This window comes from Sturnus vulgaris, chromosome 1 (assembly GCF_052056855.1).
Source record: "Sturnus vulgaris isolate bStuVul1 chromosome 1, bStuVul1.hap1, whole genome shotgun sequence".
NCBI classification, from domain to species: Eukaryota; Metazoa; Chordata; class Aves; order Passeriformes; family Sturnidae; genus Sturnus; species Sturnus vulgaris.
The window spans coordinates 124,624,706-124,646,728 of NC_142243.1; the positions used below are offsets into that span (position 1 = coordinate 124,624,706).

At 38.4% G+C, this 22,023-nt stretch overlaps 1 protein-coding gene across 1 annotated transcript in view; it reads left to right on the forward strand.

Moving 5' to 3' along the window:
• Window positions 1–22,023, forward strand: part of KCNB2 (potassium voltage-gated channel subfamily B member 2) — a 186,069-nt gene that overhangs the window by 2,855 nt on the left and 161,191 nt on the right. Inside the window, exon 2 of the mRNA XM_014883514.2 lies at window positions 13,159–13,843. Coding sequence (XP_014739000.2) covers window positions 13,265–13,843 — 579 coding nt within the window. The 5' untranslated portion in view covers window positions 13,159–13,264. The remainder of the gene's footprint in view (window positions 1–13,158; window positions 13,844–22,023) is intronic.

Sequence of the window (22,023 nt, forward strand, 5' to 3'; positions counted from 1 at the left end):
CACCCTAAGAGAAAATATTTTTGATTTCCCATCTGTAGTGGGCATATTTTTCTTGTGGTTATTGATGGAGTAGTAGAATTGGGTATTTGATTTCTTGGATTTTATAGCAAATCTTTGGAACATGTTGTTTTAATTCACATTTTAGTAGGGAGAAATGTGTGTTTACTTTGTAACAAGAGTATTAACTTCAAAATAAATTTTCTAATATTAAATTGGAGATTTTTTAAGATGTGCAACAGTGTTTTGTGGGATAATGTGAAAATAAATTGCTTAGGACATTACAGACTAGATTTAATTCTATTGTATATGTAGATTTTTGTGCAATCCCATAGCTTCCTGTGATTTTTAATCTATAATTATCTGGCTATATGGAAAAGATATGGAAAGAATTTCATTATTTTGAACTTTTCACTATTATGCAGTTAGAGGTATCCTATTGCATGTTGTAATAGATACATTGGTCAGTCACGCTCAAATTAAATCTAAGGAAAATGCATATATATGACTAAAAAAAAGAATTTGAACAGAGAAGCTTAACAACTCAAGTGCTTATTGAGCAGTATTTGGAGGTTTCCTATCTTCGTACACAGTGAGTCCCAGTATAGCTTCCCAGATCACTAAATACTGTAAAAGCCTTAGAGAGAGTATGCATCAGTCAAATTTAAAATTTTATATTTAAAATCTATTATGCTTAAACCTGCCTGTATTCTTCACAAAATCTGGAAGGATAGCAAAGGCTATTTTGCTTTTCGTCCATCCCAGTGCTTGCTACAGCATGTGCAGAAATTTCAGCACAAGTCACACATTGGCATCTTCTAAGTTTTCACTTGTTTGCTGTGCAATACATTCCTTCTTCCGAGTCTGGAGGGATGGAGTTTCTTAATAGATGAATTTCTTAAAGGATGATTGTCTTAAATTTAACTTTTTTCACCAGCATGAAAGTATGATGATGTTAACTGCATAATCAGAAAACAAAGAATATTATTTTGAACACACTTCTTCATGGATTATGATATGAACAATAGGGAAACAATACAAGAAAAGTCTCAGGCCACTAAATTCAGTGGAGTTTTAAATTTATTTGTTTCTAATGCAGGAAATCTATATTTAGCCATAATGATAGATCAGCTGTGACTTAGCTGTCTGGCTTCTGTACATCCCTGTTCCTTCTCTGGATAACTATAAGAGTAGTCAGTAGCATCACTGCTGGCACCAGCAAGAGAGTCAGAACAACAGTCTATTAGCTAACAAATAATATATGTAATGCTGGCATAATGCAGCTCTGAGCATTTAGGAGTAGGCTGCAATAAACAGCAGTTGAATTCTTTACCAGGAGCGATGGCAATTGACCAATTTACCCCTCATAGTACGATGACAGGGGAGCACAGTGCACTGTAAAATGGTGTGAAGGCATTTACAGTCCGAGCCAAGGCAGAGGGACTGAACAGCTCTCTTACCACAGCACTGGCACGTGATGCATAAGCCCCTAGGGTTTTTTTACCCCTAGGTGAGTGCTTCTTACTAGGAAATCAGACTTGCTGTTGCAGGGTGCTCTTCATGCTGCCATCATATTCAGCTACTAGCTTGTTAGGAAATAAATGGCAGCCCTTTAGGTAAAACCACCTTACGAGGAAATGAATGCAAAGCTGTGCTGATAATTAACTGAACAAAGCTCTCGAACATAATCTTCTTTGATGACACTGGAGATGAGCTTCTCCCCTTGATTGCCTAACAAGTTAAGAAATAGAAATTAGTTATGGCAGTACAGTCCAAATACAGAATAAATTTGCCTCAGAGCAAAGGCAGTTCATAAAACGATATTTCACAGTACCTCATCAATAGTTAACTTTTAGAAAATTAGCTGTATTTTCAATACATATAGAGATAAAAATTACAATCAAATACAAGATCTCAAAATGAAGACATAATGCTTCTTTTTACAGAGTTTTCAGTTGTGTCATTTGCTCTCTTAAGGTATGAGGATTGATTTACCTACAAGGTTGTTGACCTCATCTCAGATGGATGTACTCTCAAATGGCAGAATAATCCTGCTATAATTTATAGCCGTTCATTCAGTGTAAATTTGCATATACGAGAGACATTCTGAGACAGTTTGAGCAGAAAGTGCTGGCAAGCTGCAGAAGCTGGAAGAATCCCACTAATGTATTTAAGCAGACTCAAAACAGTGAATAGACTTAATTAGCCTTGAAATCACACAACTATGAATGACAGTATTGTACGTGCTCTTCCAGTGGCTGGTGAGATTAACAACGCAGAATTGCTCTACCTTGACAGGAGTGCCATCTAGAAGGTTTTGCCTTCTGGATTATTTCCATCTCATGCTTTCTTCATTCTTATTATTGCTGACATAGAGCAAACCTCTTAACTGGGTAAGCTTTATACTTGAATTTATTCTCAGGACTAGCCTGGCTACTGATAGTCACTTTAGTCCCTATTTAAGCATGTCACTAAGGCAGCATTAGTAGTGCTGTGTATCTTCTGCTCCTTTTGAACTGAGGAACGGATGAGAATGTTTAGCCACTTCAACATGTTTGTAGATAACCTAGGTAGAAGCAAAAATATCTGTTTTGCCCAGTAACGTTGTGGTTTAGGGTACTGATGGAGAAAAATTGAGCTTTTAGGCCTTTCATAGATTAACGTGATGCAAATAAACATTTCACTTCTTGTAATCCAAGATTACCACCCATCAAAGGACTGGTCATATTCTTCAGTTATAGACTCATTTGTGTCTGCTGTCTTTCACGTACAGGCTGCCTGCCTCATTCCTGCTCAGTGGGAATGGGGATGGTCTCCATCGCTGCAGCTGTCCTGGGGATTGCTGATAGCAGCAGGAGTCTGAAAGATACAAACCACAGGTTTGAATCACCAGGGGCGAACGTGATCCTTCAGTGAATATTTAATGGCCAAGCAATGACATCAAGGTGGAACCAAGGCCACCATCTCAAGGGGTATTTGAAATGAGTAGACCTCGTTCAATTCTTCTGAAGGATTGTTTTACGTATCTCTTGTAAGAGGAGTTTCCAGGCTTAGACTGTTATGTGGGTGGGTTGTGTCCCTTTTGATCCTGCTTACACATTGGACCTGGATGGGAGTTAAGAGCATCTTCTTCCTGACTCTGAAGTATAGTGTTGGTCCTGCCTTAGAGGTTCCCACACCCTTCTTTGAACTTGGGACTCGTGTGTTTAATATTAGAAACCCTGAACTAATGGCTCTGATGAAGCACATTTTTAAGGGATGCTGTGGCTTTTAAAAATACATTTTGGCTTAATAGAAGTAAATAAATTCATTTATAGTGGCAGTTTTATAAAAGTGTTCCTTTTAGCCTGTCTTGAATTTTAGAATTATAGTAACAGTAGTATAGGATTGTATAAGAAAGTGAGTCCTCACTTTTTTCTATTGTCAGGTCAATTTGAGGGTCAAAAAATATCAATACTCTTGGTATCAGGTAGGACTAAAAGTCATTGTAGCTTCTTCTCTACAGTGTTAAACTGGTGGTCCTAAGAACAGTTTACCCTTACTGACCCCCAGACCATCTGTATCCTTGTGCAGTATGTGGAACCAAAACTGATAAGGTCTTAGATAAGCTCAGGAACCAAAGTTTTCTGTTTTCTGGGTGAGTGCTTTTCTCAGATAGGCAAAATAAGATATTGGGTTGTCCTAGACCCTTCACAGCAGTTTGTAGTAGTAGTTTGAGATGTTTTTTCCAAGGCATCTTATAGTTGAAGACATCAAAATGTTGAAGGGTTGGATTCTTCAGATCAAGATTAGATGGAAATGCGTCTTAATTTTTAATGATAAAAGCCTTCTGTAAAGACTTGCTGATGCTGTGACCTCAGGGACATTTCCAGTTGTGTACAAAGGCACTTGTCAAAAATTGAGTCACCCAAAAAACAAGGCCTTGATTCATTCCTTCGTCCCGCCTTCAGGGTTTCTGTAAAGAACCAGCAATAGGAGTTTGAGCTAAGCTCCTAATGGATTGAGACAAATGTCTCTTGAGTAAATCTGCCCCTTTCAAACTGTTTTGTTTGGCCAAGTCTCTTCCTATCTGTGGTCCAGATAGGTCTAGGCCTGCCATTTACCTTGATTGCATCAGGGAACAGTTAGAAATGGTTGAAAATGAAATTTTTGACAGAAGCAGCAATTGAACATAAATGTTTTCATTTCCGAAGAAGTCACTTAGGAATATGACTGTGCTTTCCTTAATTGTAGATTTGGGCTGGTGGCATTGCATGTTTTTTCTTTATTAGAAAACGCCATATTACACCAGGATTCTGACCAAAATAAGCATCCAAAATTTTGGGTGCAATTTCATTCAAAGAGGGATAAAATCTGACCCTTTTTAAAGATGTGTCTCATTGCTTCAGACATCATTCTGTATGTATATAGGATGATATTATATATTGTGTAATATTTCCCTGCCTAGAAACCTAGGATCATCATTCACTATTACACTGTGCAAGCTTTTCTTCAGGAGAACAAAAAGACATCTGTGAAGTTCTTCACTGCTTTCAGCTATTTGGCAGCACTGTTATTGGTAGGGAGCAGTGGAAGATTGAAGGGTTAGAGAAGCTAACATATTTAGAATAACCCTAAAACGAATTGCTTTAGGACAACTGGTTACATTAGTGTGCCTCCTCAAAGATCAAATGACATGTTGACAATCTCTTCCATCATCTTAATGCACTGCAATGCAATTAGAAGAGAAAATCAAGTAGTGGACGAATAAATTGCAATTCGAAGCTCTAATTTATTAATATTAATGTATTTGCTATTATTAGTGTATCCTGTATATGTAACATCTGTAGACTCTCAAAGAATTGTATGGAAGCACCAATCAGACCTGTGGATCCAGAGTGCTACTTGGGATATAAATATGTATTCTGATTTAGACCTGACATGAGGACCTTACATAATCACATTTCTGTAATATCTGGTTGTTTGACGTTAAAGAAAATGATCTGCCATTCGGCCTTGTACTTCTCTGTGACAGCTCATCTCCTCAGAAGTTTCCAGGGAAGGCTAAATAAGCAGTGAAAGACAGTATCTTTGGCAAAAGCAGTAACAGCCCTTAGCAACCAATTGTAAACATAAACAGTAAAGTGCAGACATGACCAACAACTACATCCTAAATGAGAGATCTTTCAACCTGCAATGGAAATGGAAAGGTTTTTGTAAACTGAGCAGGAATGCATCACGATTGTTTGTAAGGATCATATAGCCACACATGCCACAAGCACCAACAGCAGAGCTGCTAGTAAGGAAAGAGAGGATCTGAGCTGATCTGAAATAAAGTTTGGTGGGGATCTTGATTCAGCACTGGATGGGTTAAAAAGCCATATTCAGTGCTCTCTTGAGACCTCAGTGTAGGCTGAGGGAGTGCTACAATCCCAGTGCTCAGATCCAGACTTGTGAAGAGGTACTACTCAAAAAGACCACTTGAGTCCTGAATTCCATGAGACTTGAGGCAAAATTACTCTGAATGCTCTCAAGAGCGCTCAGCTTTTTGTAAAGCAATCTGCGTCCCCTGTAGCATGTCTAGAGCCCACCCCCATGGCTTTACCTTGCATAAGAGCTAAAGTAAGTGATTACGAGTGCTATTGGGGTAGTTAGAAAACTCAGATAAGCCAAAACTACCAAGCTTGTGTGGCTGCAAGACTTCAAAAGCATTTTATCCGTTGTACTTTCCCTCTTTTACTGTCTTCTGTCACCTTACCTATTTCTGTCTGGGTTTTCTTATCCAAGGCTCCTAGGGAATATATAGAGTCTCAGAGTCTGCTGCTCCTTGGTGAAGTTCATCCATGTAAAAGACACTTCTGTGCTCAAGATGGTGAGAACAGCGAGTTAGCAGACAGACTGATTTAGTCAATCTGAATACTTCATCTATAAAAGGCCTCATCTTTTTTGAGTGTTTCCTGCAGATCTCCAAGACATTGTGCAGCCAAAGTTTAAATTTTCACATACCAGAAGTAAATAACCTGTGAGGTCTGTTATGGAATAGTAATAATCATCATTTCAGACCAGTTAGCCGTAGCCCCAAGAGCTGATCTTGCAGGATTTATTCTCAAAGCAAGATCTTACTTTTCAAAGAGCAACCCATCCATAGCTTTTAACAGAGCAGTCAGGGCAACAGGTGGAATTTGGTCTTAGTTCATGGGAAGACTCAGCACTCCAGTAACAGCTCTGCCCATGGCTGTAGTCTGGCAAGAGCCAGCCATTGCTCACAGAGAACCTGTGTCACAGGGAGACAGGATAAGGCTCCATCTTTGTCCTCTCAGACCACGTTGCTTCAAGTGTTTTCACCCACTGAAGCCACTGAGGACTTGGCAAAAAGAGCTGTCACCAGCAATTTGGATAATCAAAGCTCAACTGCTTCTCTCCTGTGCATACATGCATGTGTTCCTGCATATAGATATGAATCTGAGACATACAAAGGATGCTCAGGAATACTTTGACATGTTTCCTGACACTTCCCACATTCAGCTTGCCAATCCTTAACTATATGAGATGTGACTTCTCTAAAGGTGAGAAATGGAAATAACGAACAACTCATTTGAGCAGGACTCTTTTATGCAGAGTTTTAGCTATCACCTCAGCTTTCTTTTAAAAAACTGAAATTAAGGGAAAATTCTAGTAAAAGATCCCACAGCACACCATTAAGAAATTGCAGGTCTTCTTATTTTGGAACAAAGAGCAGACATTTGAGAGCTAAGATGTGGCAGCAGAGAGATTACAGCAAAGCAGACACTGAAAGAAAAGAAGAATCATACAACCAAATAAGTAAGCACAAATGTGTGTGCTCAGTAAAAATGTATTGGTTTGTCACAACCAACTTGCTTCATCTTTTCTTGGCTAACTTGCTGGATCCCAGGCTGTAGGCTTTAGTAGTCAGATGTTGAGGTGGGCACAGGCTTTCTAAGGTTTTTTAAAATCACAGGATATCTCCAGTTTTTCAGCTAGAAGGGATCATAAGGATATTTGAGTTCAACTGCCTGCTCCTCACAGGATTAGCTAAAACTAAAAACTAAAACATATGACTAAAAACATTGACCAGATGCTCCTTGAATGCTGAAAGGCTTGGTTTCATGACCCCTTCCCTGGGGTGTCTGTTCCAGTGCCCAACTATCCTCTGGGTGAAGAACTTTTTCCTAATGAATGTCCGCTCTGAATTTCCCCTGACATTACACCTTTTTTTTTCCAGAAAGTGTTACATATCTGCATTATATACAGCCTGAAGTTCTTAAGCCATAAGTCAGCTTTAACAGCTAAACTAGTCAATGCAACAATTGTCTCCCCGCATTTTCTTGATTTCGGCGAGTGTTTTTGCATGTGAAGAAAACCAGCACATTGATCTTAGACTCTCCAGACCTGAAAATAAATACTTGGTATGGGATCACCCATTTAATAATTTGTTTAATAATTTCACAATCTCTCATTTTTAATCCAGAGCTTTCTTGAACTTTAAAAAAGGTAATTAAATATCAGTACATTTTGAAACAGATTTTATTTTAAAATGTTAAAGGCACTTCCAGCAAATTGTGAAAAACTCTTCCATTTGTTTTCAAAGCAAGGAAATTAAATAATACACTCTTTTCTCGAAAAAAAAATTGACAAATTTTGACAAAAAGGCATCTGACAAAAATTATAGAAGTTTGTATTTTAAAAGTCAGAAGAAAGCAAAAATGTTCCCTTTTCCTCGGGTCCTTATGCTACAACCTCTTCTTAGGCAGCACGTATTTTCCTCACTGCTTTAAATGCAGGGCATGCTCCAACAGTGAAGTGTGCTTATGTGCTGTAACTTCTCTGTCTTCTCTGGTGAGATTTGTATAGCACAGGTTGGGAGAGATGTTTATGACTAAGGCATGCAAGGGTGGCTTGGATGTGAATCCTTTTGGTTGAGTGGTCTTGCACACGGGGTCCATGGAAGGGGCTGGCACTGCTCGGGCCCGCTGGCACAGCAACCTCCCTGTGTGCAGTTACCCTCACCTGGACTCCAAAGCAGATGGCTGGGAACGCACCACTTCTTAGGAGCAGCCCTTGAAGCGTACAGACTCTCCAGCCTTGATCCTTGCAAATGGCTTGGGAGAGTCCTGGCTGTGCCGTGGCAGGCGATGCTCCGGCAGCGTGACAGCGCAGACAGCCGGGCTCCTCAGCCTGGGGGTCGATCTGGTCACGTAGGCATGCCATCAAAACTGCTGGAAACGCTAAGGACTCTCCAAAAATCCAAAAATTGAGGGCTGCTCCCTCAATCTGAGCAGCCAAAATTGCTGGATACCTTGGGCATCTAGGACGTTGATTTCTACATTATAAAGCAATGGTAATAATGGCCTCCTATTGAAGGGGAGGCTGGGATACTCTGGAAGCACTTGGGTAGGACAGGGAGAGTTCCCCGAGGGAAATTCAGCACTTTGTGTGTAATGTAGGCCTTGCAGCAGGAAATGCTGAATAACATCAGAGGCCAAATAGTGAATGAGAAGGATGAAAAGAGATGGTAAATAATTACCTGTTCATGTAAAGAGGAAGGGACTGAAGGGAGAATCACACCATTAAAAGCTGCATGTCTGTGGTGCGGGGGAGGGCTCTTAACCTTCCTTCTGGCTTTCCCTAGCTTTTTGAGTTGTAGTCTTTGAAGTTTTCATTTTTATTTAATGCAAAGAACTGGCTTTGATTTGAAGAGTTTTATGTAATATTACAGGTATTTTGCTACAAAGTAATTTTATTATTGCACAGAGAGAATGTAGGATTTATCTAGATTTGCTCTTATGTATGGGGGTAGAATTCATGTTTTTCTCTACCAATTGCTAAGAGTGCTGGTTGAGCACCGTGCTGGCTTTGCCTGCCTCCCAAGGGATAGTTACATTTATCACTAGCCCACAGTAGACAAGGTGCATGGTAGAGTTGCACACAGCCTAAAGGTTAAGACAATAAGCCAAGCTGAAAAGTATTTTAAGACTTCTTAAGAAAAAAAATAAAAGTCTCCTGAGTTAGTTACAGTAGCTAAAATCCAGAAATGTAATTTAATGAATTTTAAAGGTAACCTTACTTGTATCATTTTGTTATAAAGATCTGGTTATTTTGTATTAAATTGATAATGTGAATTTTCAAGTTAGAAATATTATATAGAAACATAAAGGCGATTTCCTTTTTTGATAAGGTAACCCACCAGTTTGATGGGGGAAACAGTGAATGTAATCTTTTTGGATTTCAGTAGGGCTTTTGGTACTGTCTCCCACAGGATCCTTCTGTATAAATACCCAGCCCACAGCTGGATAAACACACCATGGGATGGGTGAGCAGCTGGCTCATGGGTCAGGCACAAAGGGTTACAGTGAATGGGGTGACATCAGACTGGGGACCCATCACTAGTGGAGTTCCACAGGGCTCTACCCTCAGCCTGTGCTCTTTAATGTCTTCATAAATGACATGGAGGCAGGACTGGAAGGGATATTAAGCAAGTTGGCAGGTGATATGAAACTGGGAGGAGCTGTTGACTCCCTTGAAGGCAGGGAGGCCCTGCAGAGAGACCTTGATAAATGAGAGAGATGAGCAGTCACCAACCACATGAGGCGTAATAAGGACTAGTGCCCAGATTCTCTATCTGGGTGGTGCAACCCTGGATGGATGTGCAGGCTGGGGAATGAGAGGCTGGAAATCAGTGCCACAGAAAGGGACCTGAGGGTCCTGGTCAGCAGAAAGTTGAGTCAGCTGTGCCCTGGCAGCCAGGAGGGCCAACCCTGTCCTGGGGGCATCAGGCACAGCATCACCAGCTGGGCAAGGGAGGGGATTGTCCTGCTCTGCTCTGAGCTGGGGCAGCCTCACCTCCAGTGCTGGGAGCAGTTCTGGGCACTGCAATATAATAATATAAAACTATGGGAGAGTGCCCAAAGGAGGACGATGAAGATGGTAAAGGGATCTTATGATTCTGAAAGTAGAGGCCATTGGTTATGTTCTTTGTTAAAGACACAGTTAAAAAAACCAGGATTTTTAACCAAGGTTTGGGGAAAAGTTGCACCGGCAGAAATTTGTTTTAAATTGTCATCAGAGGACTAAAGAAGGTATGAAGAATGAAAGAAGGTGGGAAGAAGAGCACTTAGGAAGGAAACGAAAATAATTAATTTATTTATTTTTAAGTTACACATTCTCCTTCTTCAATGTATATTTCAATGACAAGAGCTCTGTAAAAAAGGCAAAAAATCACCCTCGTGGTTCAAGATTCTTCACTTGGGAAAATGTGCTTTTTTTCACAGAATGGTGCATGTTGAGAATGGTGATTCATCCCTATGTATATATGTATATACATATATACATAGCACATTCTCCACACTAAACTTAATAGTGTTTCACTGCTGACTTCAGTGTGGCCACAAGGATTTGAAAGTTTTTTAGAAAAGCCACATTTCCTCAAGTTGAAAGATGCAACCAATAATTGTACTGAAAAATCAGGAAATGTTTTATCAGCTTTACACCAGTCATGGGGACACTAGTTTTTTTGCATAGTTTAAAAAATACGTGTGGTAACTACACTGCAGAAAAGTTAAAACAATGAATAGTCTTGTGTATCTTTTGTTTCTGCAATCAGAAAAATAAATAAGGATATGGTTAACTTATAATAAGGTGAGATGTTTGATTTCTACTGCGTTTTACTCGACATTGCTAATATTAGGGTACACATTTTCATTTTAAAAACAGAAAAATAAATCCCTGAGATACAACAGTGAATAAACTAGTGAACCTCTCTAGAAAATGCCTGAAGACTGATTTCATGAAGGATGACAGAACCTCTTTATGAGTTTCTTAAATTCTTGTGTTTTCTTATGTAAGATAACCTTTAAAGGAGAAATAACATTATGCATTTAAGTCTAAAAGGATTTTTTTAAAAAAATATAGTTTGCAAATCTTTCCTTTGTAGGGAAATAGCCTCTCATAACTGTTTACTCTTTGTGTAGTTGTCTGTATGTCAGAAGACTGAGAAATGCACCACAGATTACTAGGAAATGCTTAAGTGAGGAGATCTTGCAAGGTTTGGAATCCCTCACTTCTCAGAAGTCTCACCATCATCCCCTTGCATATAAGGCAGTGAGGAGGAGGAGGAGGGTAAAACCAGAGAGAAAAAAAATCAGCTTAAGGTCAAGAGAGAAAAACCAAAACACAAAACACAAAAGAAAAGGATACATGTTATGTAAACCTACTGATGCCGGGCTTTGATTTTGATAGGACATTTATCTTTGCAAGTGAAGTTATCAGATTATCTTTTTTGTGAATGAAGATAAATGTTACAGGCTTAAACCCTTATGTAATTAGGCACAGAAGTGCTCTGGATTGCACTGGGAGATGAGGAGAGATCTTCACAATGCAGTGCTGGAGGCAGGATGGGAAGATGCAGAATATTTTGACCCTTGCAGTTTTGAAGTAAGTTCAGCTCGACAGTGAAATTGGTAACTAAAATGGTGTTCTGAGCTGTTGCCATCACTTAATTTATGCACAAAACAAAACAAAAAATAAAAGAAAATCTTTCAATGTAAATATCACTCTGATAAGTAATTTTCCTCTTTTCTGATGTTTTTGGACATGATAGTCTGTTATACCTGGATTGTAGTTGACTGAGTCTTATTTTATCTATTGGCAGAGGAACTTTTAAAGTTTAGATATAATGAAGTTTAGCAATTTTGATTTTGTACCGGCAGTATAGTCAATGCTGTCATGGGCATGTCAGATGACACACTGGAATTATTCTTTGTTTTTCCTGATACTTCTAGTAAAGGATTATTCTAGATCCTCACTGCTCTGTGACCTTCTAATTCTCTTTCAGATTTCTGCCTTTTCTCATGATGACTTTGTACCCATTTGTTCTTGTGCCAATTGGTACTTCAGTACAAATAGTTCAGAGCCCTCCCAGGTGTTTACTCCTGATGTATTTATAGGTATCAATCCCTCCCAGCAGAACTTTCATGCTTACTTTGCAAAGAGGATCAAATTCTTGTACTCATCATATTCTTTTACTTGCTGGGTTTATTTTACTTCAAGCCAAACAAACCAAGCAAACAAAACAAACCCCAGATTGTTGAATTGTTGATTTGCTGAGAACAGGAGAAGATACTAACTCTGGGAAATTACAAAGGAGGGGTTTCCAAGTTTGGAACAGAAGCCTTGTCTAAGAATTCTTTGTGCTATGATACTATTGCTAGGTTAATATTTAAGCACTGTGTCTCACAGTTGGCAGCAGTAGAGATGGTGGGTGGGTTTCCTTCCTGATTGATGCTGGTGTTCCAAATTTGGTGACAAACAGCTGCCTTTCAGAATTCACCGAAGCACTGGGCACAGTGAGTGAGGATGCTCTTGTGGATTATTGAAACTGAGGTTGCTGATTGCTGTCATGCAGTCATGTCTGCAGCAATTTAACAGGTGAACAGTGGAGCAGAGAAAAGCCTTTCAGAGGATCCAGAGAACAGTATGCAGAGCCCTTGCCTATAACATGTATTACTGGTCAGTTGGCCACAAAAGACTAAGAATTCTTTTGATCCATTTGTAAAGAAATAAATGCTGTGTGTTGCCAAAAATTACAGCTTCTCAGGATGGCAGTAGAATTGGTTGGTGAATAACATTTATCCATGAAATAATACAGCAAACTAAGATTTGAATTGGACAAGGAGAGAAGCAATTTGGTTTGGAGATTTTGATAAGTCGAGTTTGTTTTATTCAGTTTCAGTATCATCCAAATTTGAATTTTTCAAAAGAAGGTAGACTAGCCTCTGTCTTTACTTATAGATATCTCTACAATCTTTCCATTTGCACACCTCATACATTAAAAGGTAAGTAATCAAATTAAGCTTAAGCAAACACAGTTGCATCAGAAACTTAAAAAACCCACCCAGAAAAAACCAAGTCCTTTGTACAAATTGTCACAGTTGATTTTCACAAATACAAAAATTCCAGTGAGTTTTTCCTTTGCTTAAACATAGTGCTCTTAGCTATTCCAGTTGTTTCAGTGCTCCTGGATATTACCACAAAGAGTATCACTGTAAAGAGGGCAAATTGCAATCATTAAATTTTCATCTGCATATGAAAGTATGGAAAAAGAGAGAGAGAGAGATTGAGGGATGCATTGTACATGGCAATATTCTGATGTTTTGTCTTTTTTAGCTTCAGGAATGGAGCCGTCTGTCTGAAGAGGATTCTGCCCAAATATTTTTAGTCTCCAAGCTCATTTTCCTACAGACTCTGGTGTTACAACTTCATCTTTTTCAGAATGGCTGAGAAAGCTCCGCCAGGAATCACCAAAAAGTCTTCAAGGTCCACCCTTTCTCTCCCTCCGGAGCCAGTGGAGATCATTAGGAGCAAAGCCTGCTCTCGGAGAGTTAAAATAAATGTTGGTGGACTCAACCATGAAGTGCTGTGGAGGACTTTGGACAGACTTCCAAGGACACGATTAGGAAAGCTCAGAGACTGCAATACCCATGAATCTCTGCTAGAAGTATGTGATGACTATAATCTGAATGAAAATGAGTATTTTTTTGATCGACATCCGGGGGCTTTCACTTCCATTTTGAATTTCTACAGGACAGGGAAACTACATATGATGGAAGAAATGTGTGCTCTGTCTTTTGGCCAGGAGCTTGATTACTGGGGGATTGATGAAATATATTTAGAATCTTGCTGCCAGGCAAGATACCATCAAAAGAAAGAGCAAATGAATGAAGAACTGAGGAGAGAGGCAGAGACACTGCGAGAGAGAGAAGGGGAAGAGTTTGATAATACCTGCTGCCCAGAGAAAAGGAAGAAGCTTTGGGACTTGCTGGAGAAACCCAACTCATCTGTTGCAGCAAAGGTAGGCTAAACAATAGACTTAATAAAAAGATAGTAGAAAATGGTTTCATGACCCATGCATCCTACTTACAGGAATCAACAACATCCACTATAATGTTTAGAGAAAAGAAGAATCTAAAAATCTGCATATCATTAAGTGAAAACACCCAAATCTTTCCTAAACCCCAGTTAAATTAGCAGAAGGAGCCCCACTGAGTTCAGCTGATTTTAGGCAACTACTGTATTTTGCTTTTACTGTATGTGATGAGAAACATCTGTGTGATTCCTAATGGACTCCATATGAAACACTTCAATGAAAATACAGAGTACATTATCTACTAGTTTGTTAGAACAGGATTTGGTTATGACAAACATCCATTTCAGTATTGATTGTCCTGTTACAGGCACTGCATATTTGGTGTGTCAGTGTCTGGTAGGTTGTGCTGGATAGGCTATCAAAGAGTCAACAGCTGTTTACTATGGCATGTTTTCTCTTATACTACGTTTTTGCATCAAGAATTAGAGTGTTTTGTATAAAAATACTAAAATATTAATGTATATATACACGTGTATATATGTATGCATTTTTATGTGTATACAGGTACGTATATATTAACAAGTATATATTCTGTACATTTATACACACAAATGTATGTGTGTAAAGTTTATATATATTTAGTCAGAAGTGAGAACAAATTTAGATGAATCCTGGTTCCAGTTCTGCTGTCTTCAAATAGGCAAGTTGGCTGAAGTCTCACTGATACAATGGAAAAGTTTACCCTGGTTGTGGAAATGGGACTGCACACACAGATGTTGGTACTAGTATTTAAAAGAAATATTTTCTTGCATCTTGAGCAATTTAGTTGTTCTGTTTGTGGCGTGAAGCACTAACTAATGTGAGGTAAATTTTGGAAGCTCATCTCCAGTTTGAATTACTCCAAACGAAAATGCTCAGTGTTTAGATGTTCATGTTAAGCTTAACCATGGCTTTATTTTCTTCTATTGTTGTTTGTTACTGGATGCAATGCTCTTGGACCAAGGTAAGTATTAAAATATGATGGTGCGATGGACAGAAAAATGAGAATTCTGGCCAAGATTTTTCTTGCAATAGTAGCTCTTACTAGTGAGGTACAATACACTTGCTTTTTTAATTTTAATTTTTCATTGTGAGCTACCTACCTTTTTAAGCAAGGAACTTACTTTATTAAAAAAAATGTTGTGGCAGGATATAAGGTTCATAACCGGAATAAAAGCTTATAGGAGAAAAATGAAAGTATTCAGAATATTTTAGAAAACTACATGAATAAATTTTCTGCTTCGAAGATACATATTCTGGGCCATATGTTCCTCTCCAGGAGAAAGAGCAGAGGGGAAGCAGATGGGCATAAGTTTTGCCAAAAAGGGTTCAGGGAGGCTGTGTTACACATCATGATCCCCTGGTGCAAGCTAACATCCATCAGCCCTCGACAGCACTTCTGTGACACAGCTGCTGCACTGCCTGCAGGGCTCAGGGAGCAGCTTCTCAGTCCTGCATGCCTTGAAACGTCACCAGAGTGTTCCATAACAGATCTCTCCTCCTGGATACGGGCAGGAGGATTTCCTGTCTGAGCCACACTGCTGAAACACCCTGCATGTGACCTGGGAGATCACCTGGCTGTGGACACTGCCTCAGAGACATCCAGGAGGCAGCTTTGTTTGTGAAATATTTTCTTTTTTATATACAGAAATGAAGGCAATTGCCTCTAAGGCTTGAGACATATGCTTAATTAGTGTTTTCCTAAGACTAGGTAGGAGTCAGCACAGTAAGATGAAGCAGATGAATAAAACAAAAGTAATATACTGATTTTTACATTCTTTGCCTGCGACTCGCTTTCATTCATTTACATGTTGAATAAATGCAGAAATATAGGACGGTTAAATTTGCATGAGTGCTTACCATTCACCAGACTGTTCTTATGACTTAACGGTGCCCCATCATGGATTTGCTTACAAGAAGTTAGGCTGACCCTGAGCTTTTAAAAAAATCCCTCTTTGGTCACTCCCAGCGGATTTCTCCTCAGGTTTTGGAGATGAATGTGTCTGTTTCTTTAATTTCCCAAGATGTCTAAATAATTACTTTTTAACGTTTTTTTTTTCTTTTCCCCTCGTCCCCTAATTTGATTCAATGTTACAGATCTTTCTTGCTACAGGGAGTTTCATAGTGCAGTTGTATACATGTTGTAATGATTTTCATTATTGCAATTGTCTTTTGTCTAAGTTAATGCCATTTGATGTGGTTTCTGTGGTTCTGGTAGCTAGAAGTCACCATAACACATGCACTCAGTTTCTCTATCTAGTCACCTTCAGTCTGTAAATACATACATGAGCCAAAATTATAGTCAGATACGCCTGTGGCAACTCAGGTATAGAAACTTGGCTGAAAGACATAAAGGAGAGCAAAGACCATCACAACACATTTGACCTTAGGTAATATAAAACAAGATATGGTGGAATCAGTTGGGTGCACTTTGAAACAGACTGTGTTAGGATTTGTGGCAAGGTTTTATCTGAAGTGTTTAGATAACATCTCCTAGATTCTTCATTTCGTGTTTGGTCAAATAAATTTCAAGTTTGTCCTGAGACAAGGGGAACAATCATCATCTTTCCTCTGTAGAAGGAGAAAGGGTGGTGGGATTCTGACAGTGTCAAGATGGGAACCAAGTGAGGAAATATCACCATAAGCCTCAAATTCAAATATTAGCTCCCTTTTGAAGAAATGGAACCATATGAATGTGCATAGCTATCCTATAGCTTGTTCAGTCATTTAGATCCTGTGTGGCATCCTAGCAGTTGACAGGAACAGCTTGCTGTTTAATCCCTTTCACATCAAAGATTAGAAATGTGAGATAAACACTCGGATGTGGTTTTGATATGTGACTGTGTCTTGCCACTTCTTGATTCTGCTAAGAACCCTTCTAGGTCTGATCCAAAGCTTACTGAATTAACAGGGAGTCCTGCTTTGGATTAGGCATCTGAGGACAAATCCTGCTCCTTTCGAGGTCAGTGAAGGTTTGCTACTGACTTCACTTACAGCAAGGTGAGACAGAGCAAGGTGACAGTGAATGAGCAGCATGCATTTTACAGGATATGCAACAATAAATAGGAGAAATCAAGAAGAATGTGTGACAAGAAATTAAAAGTATGTTTAGCTAGTAAAAAAAGGAATATTATAGGTCAAATACTGTTGCACAGTACAGGCACACTTTACTTTTTGAGTTATTTTAATTTAGCAAATGCAGATGTGCACCTCATCTCAGTCCCCAATTACCATATTAGAGGCACAGCAGTTCTTGCCTAGTCCTCACCCCAGGAAATATCTCTGTGAATTCAGTAAACATTTCAGCTGAGGAAAACAGGATTTGCCTCCATTTTCCAGTGTTCTCATTCATAAGCTTTTTAAGTAGGATTAAGATAAAGATGTCCAGAAGTCCAGCCATTTCAGACATGTACAGTGCTATGGAATGAGAAGCAGTGCTGGGATTTACAAAGGACAGGAATTTTGCATATTTTACATCCCAGAAAAGTCCCAAAGCCTGGTCCCTAAACCACAGAGTTTTACATGTGTCTGGCATTCTTTGGTCCGGAATAACATCTATATTTTTAGACTAGACATTTATTTATACTTATTGTGTAACCAGTAGTTTGTGAAAACGGTCTTTTTTTTTTTAATTAATTATTTTACTTATGCTATCAGCCATCATCTGATCTTTTATTTGCAACTGCTGTACCTATAACAACCTCCTTAGTGCAGCAGCAGCTCTGACCAACCTATGTCAGTAGAATAAAAGTCCTCAACTTTTACAGATACCAGAATGAGCATTGACTTCAGTAGATGTGAACTTCGTGCAGCTGGATTGCATCAGTGTTTATGGTTCAGGACCTTGTTGAACTGGCATATTAAGAGAGCACCTACCTGAGCCAATGCCTTGTCAGCTATGTCTGAGGTGTATTGTTCTGTGCAGTGCATTCAAAATCAAAGGAGCCTTACTTTGGAACGAGTGTGAATCAAATAAACCCAAACATTTAATATTTCTTTCAAAGCGTTAATGCATGAGCTCTTCCTTTCATTCTTGTTTATTGGGTCCAATAGCCTGATTATTTTCTCTCAGTTTTTTAATACTGATGGAACTCATTTGGGCTAAATCCTAAATAAATATGGAATATTTCTAGTGAAGATGTTTTACTGTAAATACAGAGTGAATAAAATAAGAAATAAGTGGAATAAAACAGTAATAAAGAGCCTATGTCTTCCTAAAGATATCTGATAGTGACTTAATCACCTTTCATCTACAGGAGTATTTTAGTTACCTTACAATCACATTTTCAATAAATATCACTCAGATTTTCCAATTGGTATTTTATATTCCATGTTGTCCCTTTGAATACAACTAGAATGTAATTGATTGTGATTGATTCTACAGTTCTTTCTTGTGTAAGTCATTTTTTCTCATATGAATATTTGTATCAAGCTCAGTGTGACTACTAACTGATCAAGTATAAAAGGTAGTACAAAGAAATTTTAAAAATTACTAGTCAGACACATTCTGTCCTCAAATTTTTGCATAACCCCTGTTGATGTACATATACAGAAGTGTAAAATATTGGCCTTTGTGTTTCTGCAGCGTGGGATTTGCTTTATTTAAAGTGAAACTTGATAGGGTTGAAAGTGTTCCCTGTTAATTCTGTTTGTTTCTCTGCCTGGCTGATTTGTCCTTATTTTGTTTTGTTGATTTCTGTTTCTCTTGGGGTTAGTTTTCAGGGGTTTTATTTTGGTTTGCGTTACAAACTGTAACATGAGTATTACTTCTTTGTAAAAAGCACCCTAATTTATCAGCTAACTAGTGGATTGTGGATTACAGAAGGTATAATTATCCCAAGCCTGACTGGAAATTGTGAGGACTTTCTGTGCTGTATTGAGTAACTAATCTCTTTTGTGAACAAAATTCCTTTGGGGAGGAAAAAAAAAAAGCGAGAGCACACAAGAGGAGATTTAGGCCACCGATATTTATTTAGCTACAAGTGCATTTTGGCTAGGCTTGCCACAATAACTTTCCAAGAGAGGGCCACACCTATTATACATTAGGGGCCTGATTCTTATTTTCCACTGTCTTATATATAATTTTTACACATAAGTCTCTCTACTGTATAATTCACACTGACTCTCATACCTATTCCTTGTAAAGCAGCTTAAAAGTGGTCTTAGAGTAAGTGGAAATTAGCAGAGTCACTGTGCATGACCAGAACAAAGTGTCATATAGGACATTTCATTTTTCCTTTGCAAGTCGTCATAAATTGTATCCTGGATTGTCACAGTGGTCATTCAGGAGTAAGTTCTAATTAATGGTATACTACTGGTTCCTTTTTGGGTTGAAATTAACCATATACAATGAAAGGACTTTAGGAAAACTTAGCTGATTGGTAAGTTGTGAAGAAGAGCTATCACACATCAGCAAACTGTCTGTCAGCAAAAGATAATAAAGTGTTCAAGTGAAAGAAATACATTTGACTATGTTTGCATCCTTTATGTTACACAAACAAAACACTTTTCTTGCCAATGCCCTCTTAGATTTGGTTTACATGTTATGTGTCTTCCTGATTTTGTAAATATTTCTCCATAGAAAGCTTTTACCTCATGTGCTTTACCATTTAATTGTAAACCAAGGACAAAGATGAAGAAATTAAGACTGTCTCTTTCTAAAGTGTGAGGAATGGCTTTTGCATTAGTTTAATTCTCACAGGTTATTGTATTAGATATCATATACCTCAGGGAATGATGTTCATTTGAGATAAGTGCTCTTTTCTAGCTGGTATGTGGCTTGACCTTCTATTTGACCTCTGGTTTCAGTTTATTTTTGGGGGCAATCCTGTCACAAACCTTTATCCAAATGGACTACCAGGAATAATATCATTTGCATTGTCACTCCTAATACTTTATAGAAATTTGTCTGCTGGAGATAAGTTATGGTAAGGCACAGAGAACGGTCACTGGTAATAAATAGGTATCTTCATCTCACAATTGTTTCTTCCAGGGAGACTCATTACCACTCCTTGCTTTTAAGGTGAAGTTATTTCTTGTTCCAAATGATAAAGTCAGTCAAAGTGACTGTAAGACAAGGAGATTATATTGGATCCTAGTCATTCATATTTAATAACTCAAGTGTTTTAATGTCTTGAAAGATAAGTGAATTTATTGCTTTTTCAATAGATATTATATCAAGGAACAAAGAAGACAGGCAGTAGTTAATTGATTTTGTTTGAAGAACTTACATATGCTCACTGCTGAGCTGGTCATTAAAAGATTATTTACTTTCTTTATACTTATATGAAGTATCATGTAAGCCATGATTCAGCATTTTTGGTCCGTTTAAAGTGTCGTGGGAGTACAGCTACCATCTGATCTGTCTTGCTTCAGAGGTGTTCAGTATCTCGGTTATATATGAGTTCCCTTCAGCCCTGAGATTTTATCAGTGGTGTGCAAATTTATTAAAAAACTTATTAAAAACTACTATTGCAATAAGAGGAGTAAAATGTCCTTTGAACCAACCTGCTTATTATTGGCACTTAATTCTCAGTAAAACAGATGCTGAAATTGTGGAAGCAGTGCCAAGGGCAAAGATGCAGTGACTCATATTCAGACAGTCCATCACTGGCATCAAGCACTGGCATCAGGGAATATCCCCATTCCCTGTATAAACAGAGGGGTGAGAACTTTACTTCTGTAGCTGCAATAAGGGTCTTCACCAACTCTGGTTTTATGGATACATTAAGAAAAATCAAAGGGGATTTGTGATGAGTCTTGTTAAAGGGGGGAATTTTTATTTTAAAAATTGGGGAAATATTTCTTTTCTATTTGGTAATAATATCTAATTGGTAATGTTTTGCAAAACAAAGTTTTAAAGTAATGAATAGAATGTGCCTGCACTTGTGACACCTTTCACAGAATCATGCAGTAGCTCTTGCACAGAGAAACCTACTAGGATTTGGAATATGTGATATTACAGTGATTTACCAGTCGGTACCATCTGCATGAGAACAGCTATCCTTTGTCATAATGGATAGAAAGCATTTATTCCAATTTACCCCAGAACCTTAAATTGCGTCCTTAATTTAGGAGAGCAATTTAACTCTGCAACAACAATTTCTTTTACCACTGATCATATATTTTTTTTTAATGCTCTTACCATCTATTGAGTATAGAGTACCATCAATGGCATATATATTTTTAAATATGTACTGCAGTATTTCTAGTTAGGAGGGTGATGTTTTGGGCATTACAGCATGCCCCCTGCAAAATCAGAGGCATCTCACAAGCTGGATTTTCAGCTGTGACATGTCACTTAAGCTGTGTAATGCCTGAGTGGACAGACCAGGCTGTTGTGCCTTTCCCTTCACCCAGAGAAAGATCATATGTCCTAAAAATGTTGCATTTCCGTTCCATGTTTTTATAAGCAGCTGCCAGTGTATTGTATTCTCTCCTGTAAGATATTTGGAAGGAATCAAATGTCAGGGAGATACACTAATAAATTAAATGTTGAAACATTATCCCGATGAAATCTATGGAACACAAAGGGCTGCATCTTATTGCCTGGATAAACAGGCTCTGTCTGGCTTTTGTAGAGCTGAGAGGCAAAACAAATCTATATGATCCCCTGCAAACTGGCCTTTGTTTGGCTCTCTGATTTTGTTGCAAGATGTAGAAGAACATAAAATTGCTCCCAAGTGACTGGGAAGCCAAACAGACTGTTGCATGTTATTTATTTCAGAAAAAAACATGCTATTTATCATGACATATGGCAGACTCATAAGTTTTCTGTTTGATGAAGATATGTGAATATTTGACACACAGCACTGAAAACCATGTCCTTTGGGAGAATATTGAAAACAAGCAAGTGACACTGGCACAGCTGTTTCAAAGTGACTTTGAGATTAAAACAGGATCCCAGTACAGTCCTTACATGAAGCCACCACAATCTGCTCTTAACATGCCTTGGTTGTTCACTTTTAGGGGAAGCATGAAAAAGGCCAGGGTTTCAGGTGGGATAAGTGAATTTGATTTGCACTAGGTGGGACTCAGAAAACAGTTCTACATTTTAAGTCATTTCATAAGCATGCAGTATCCTTTCCACACGAGTGTTATGGCATTATAGGTGAGTCAATACCTGT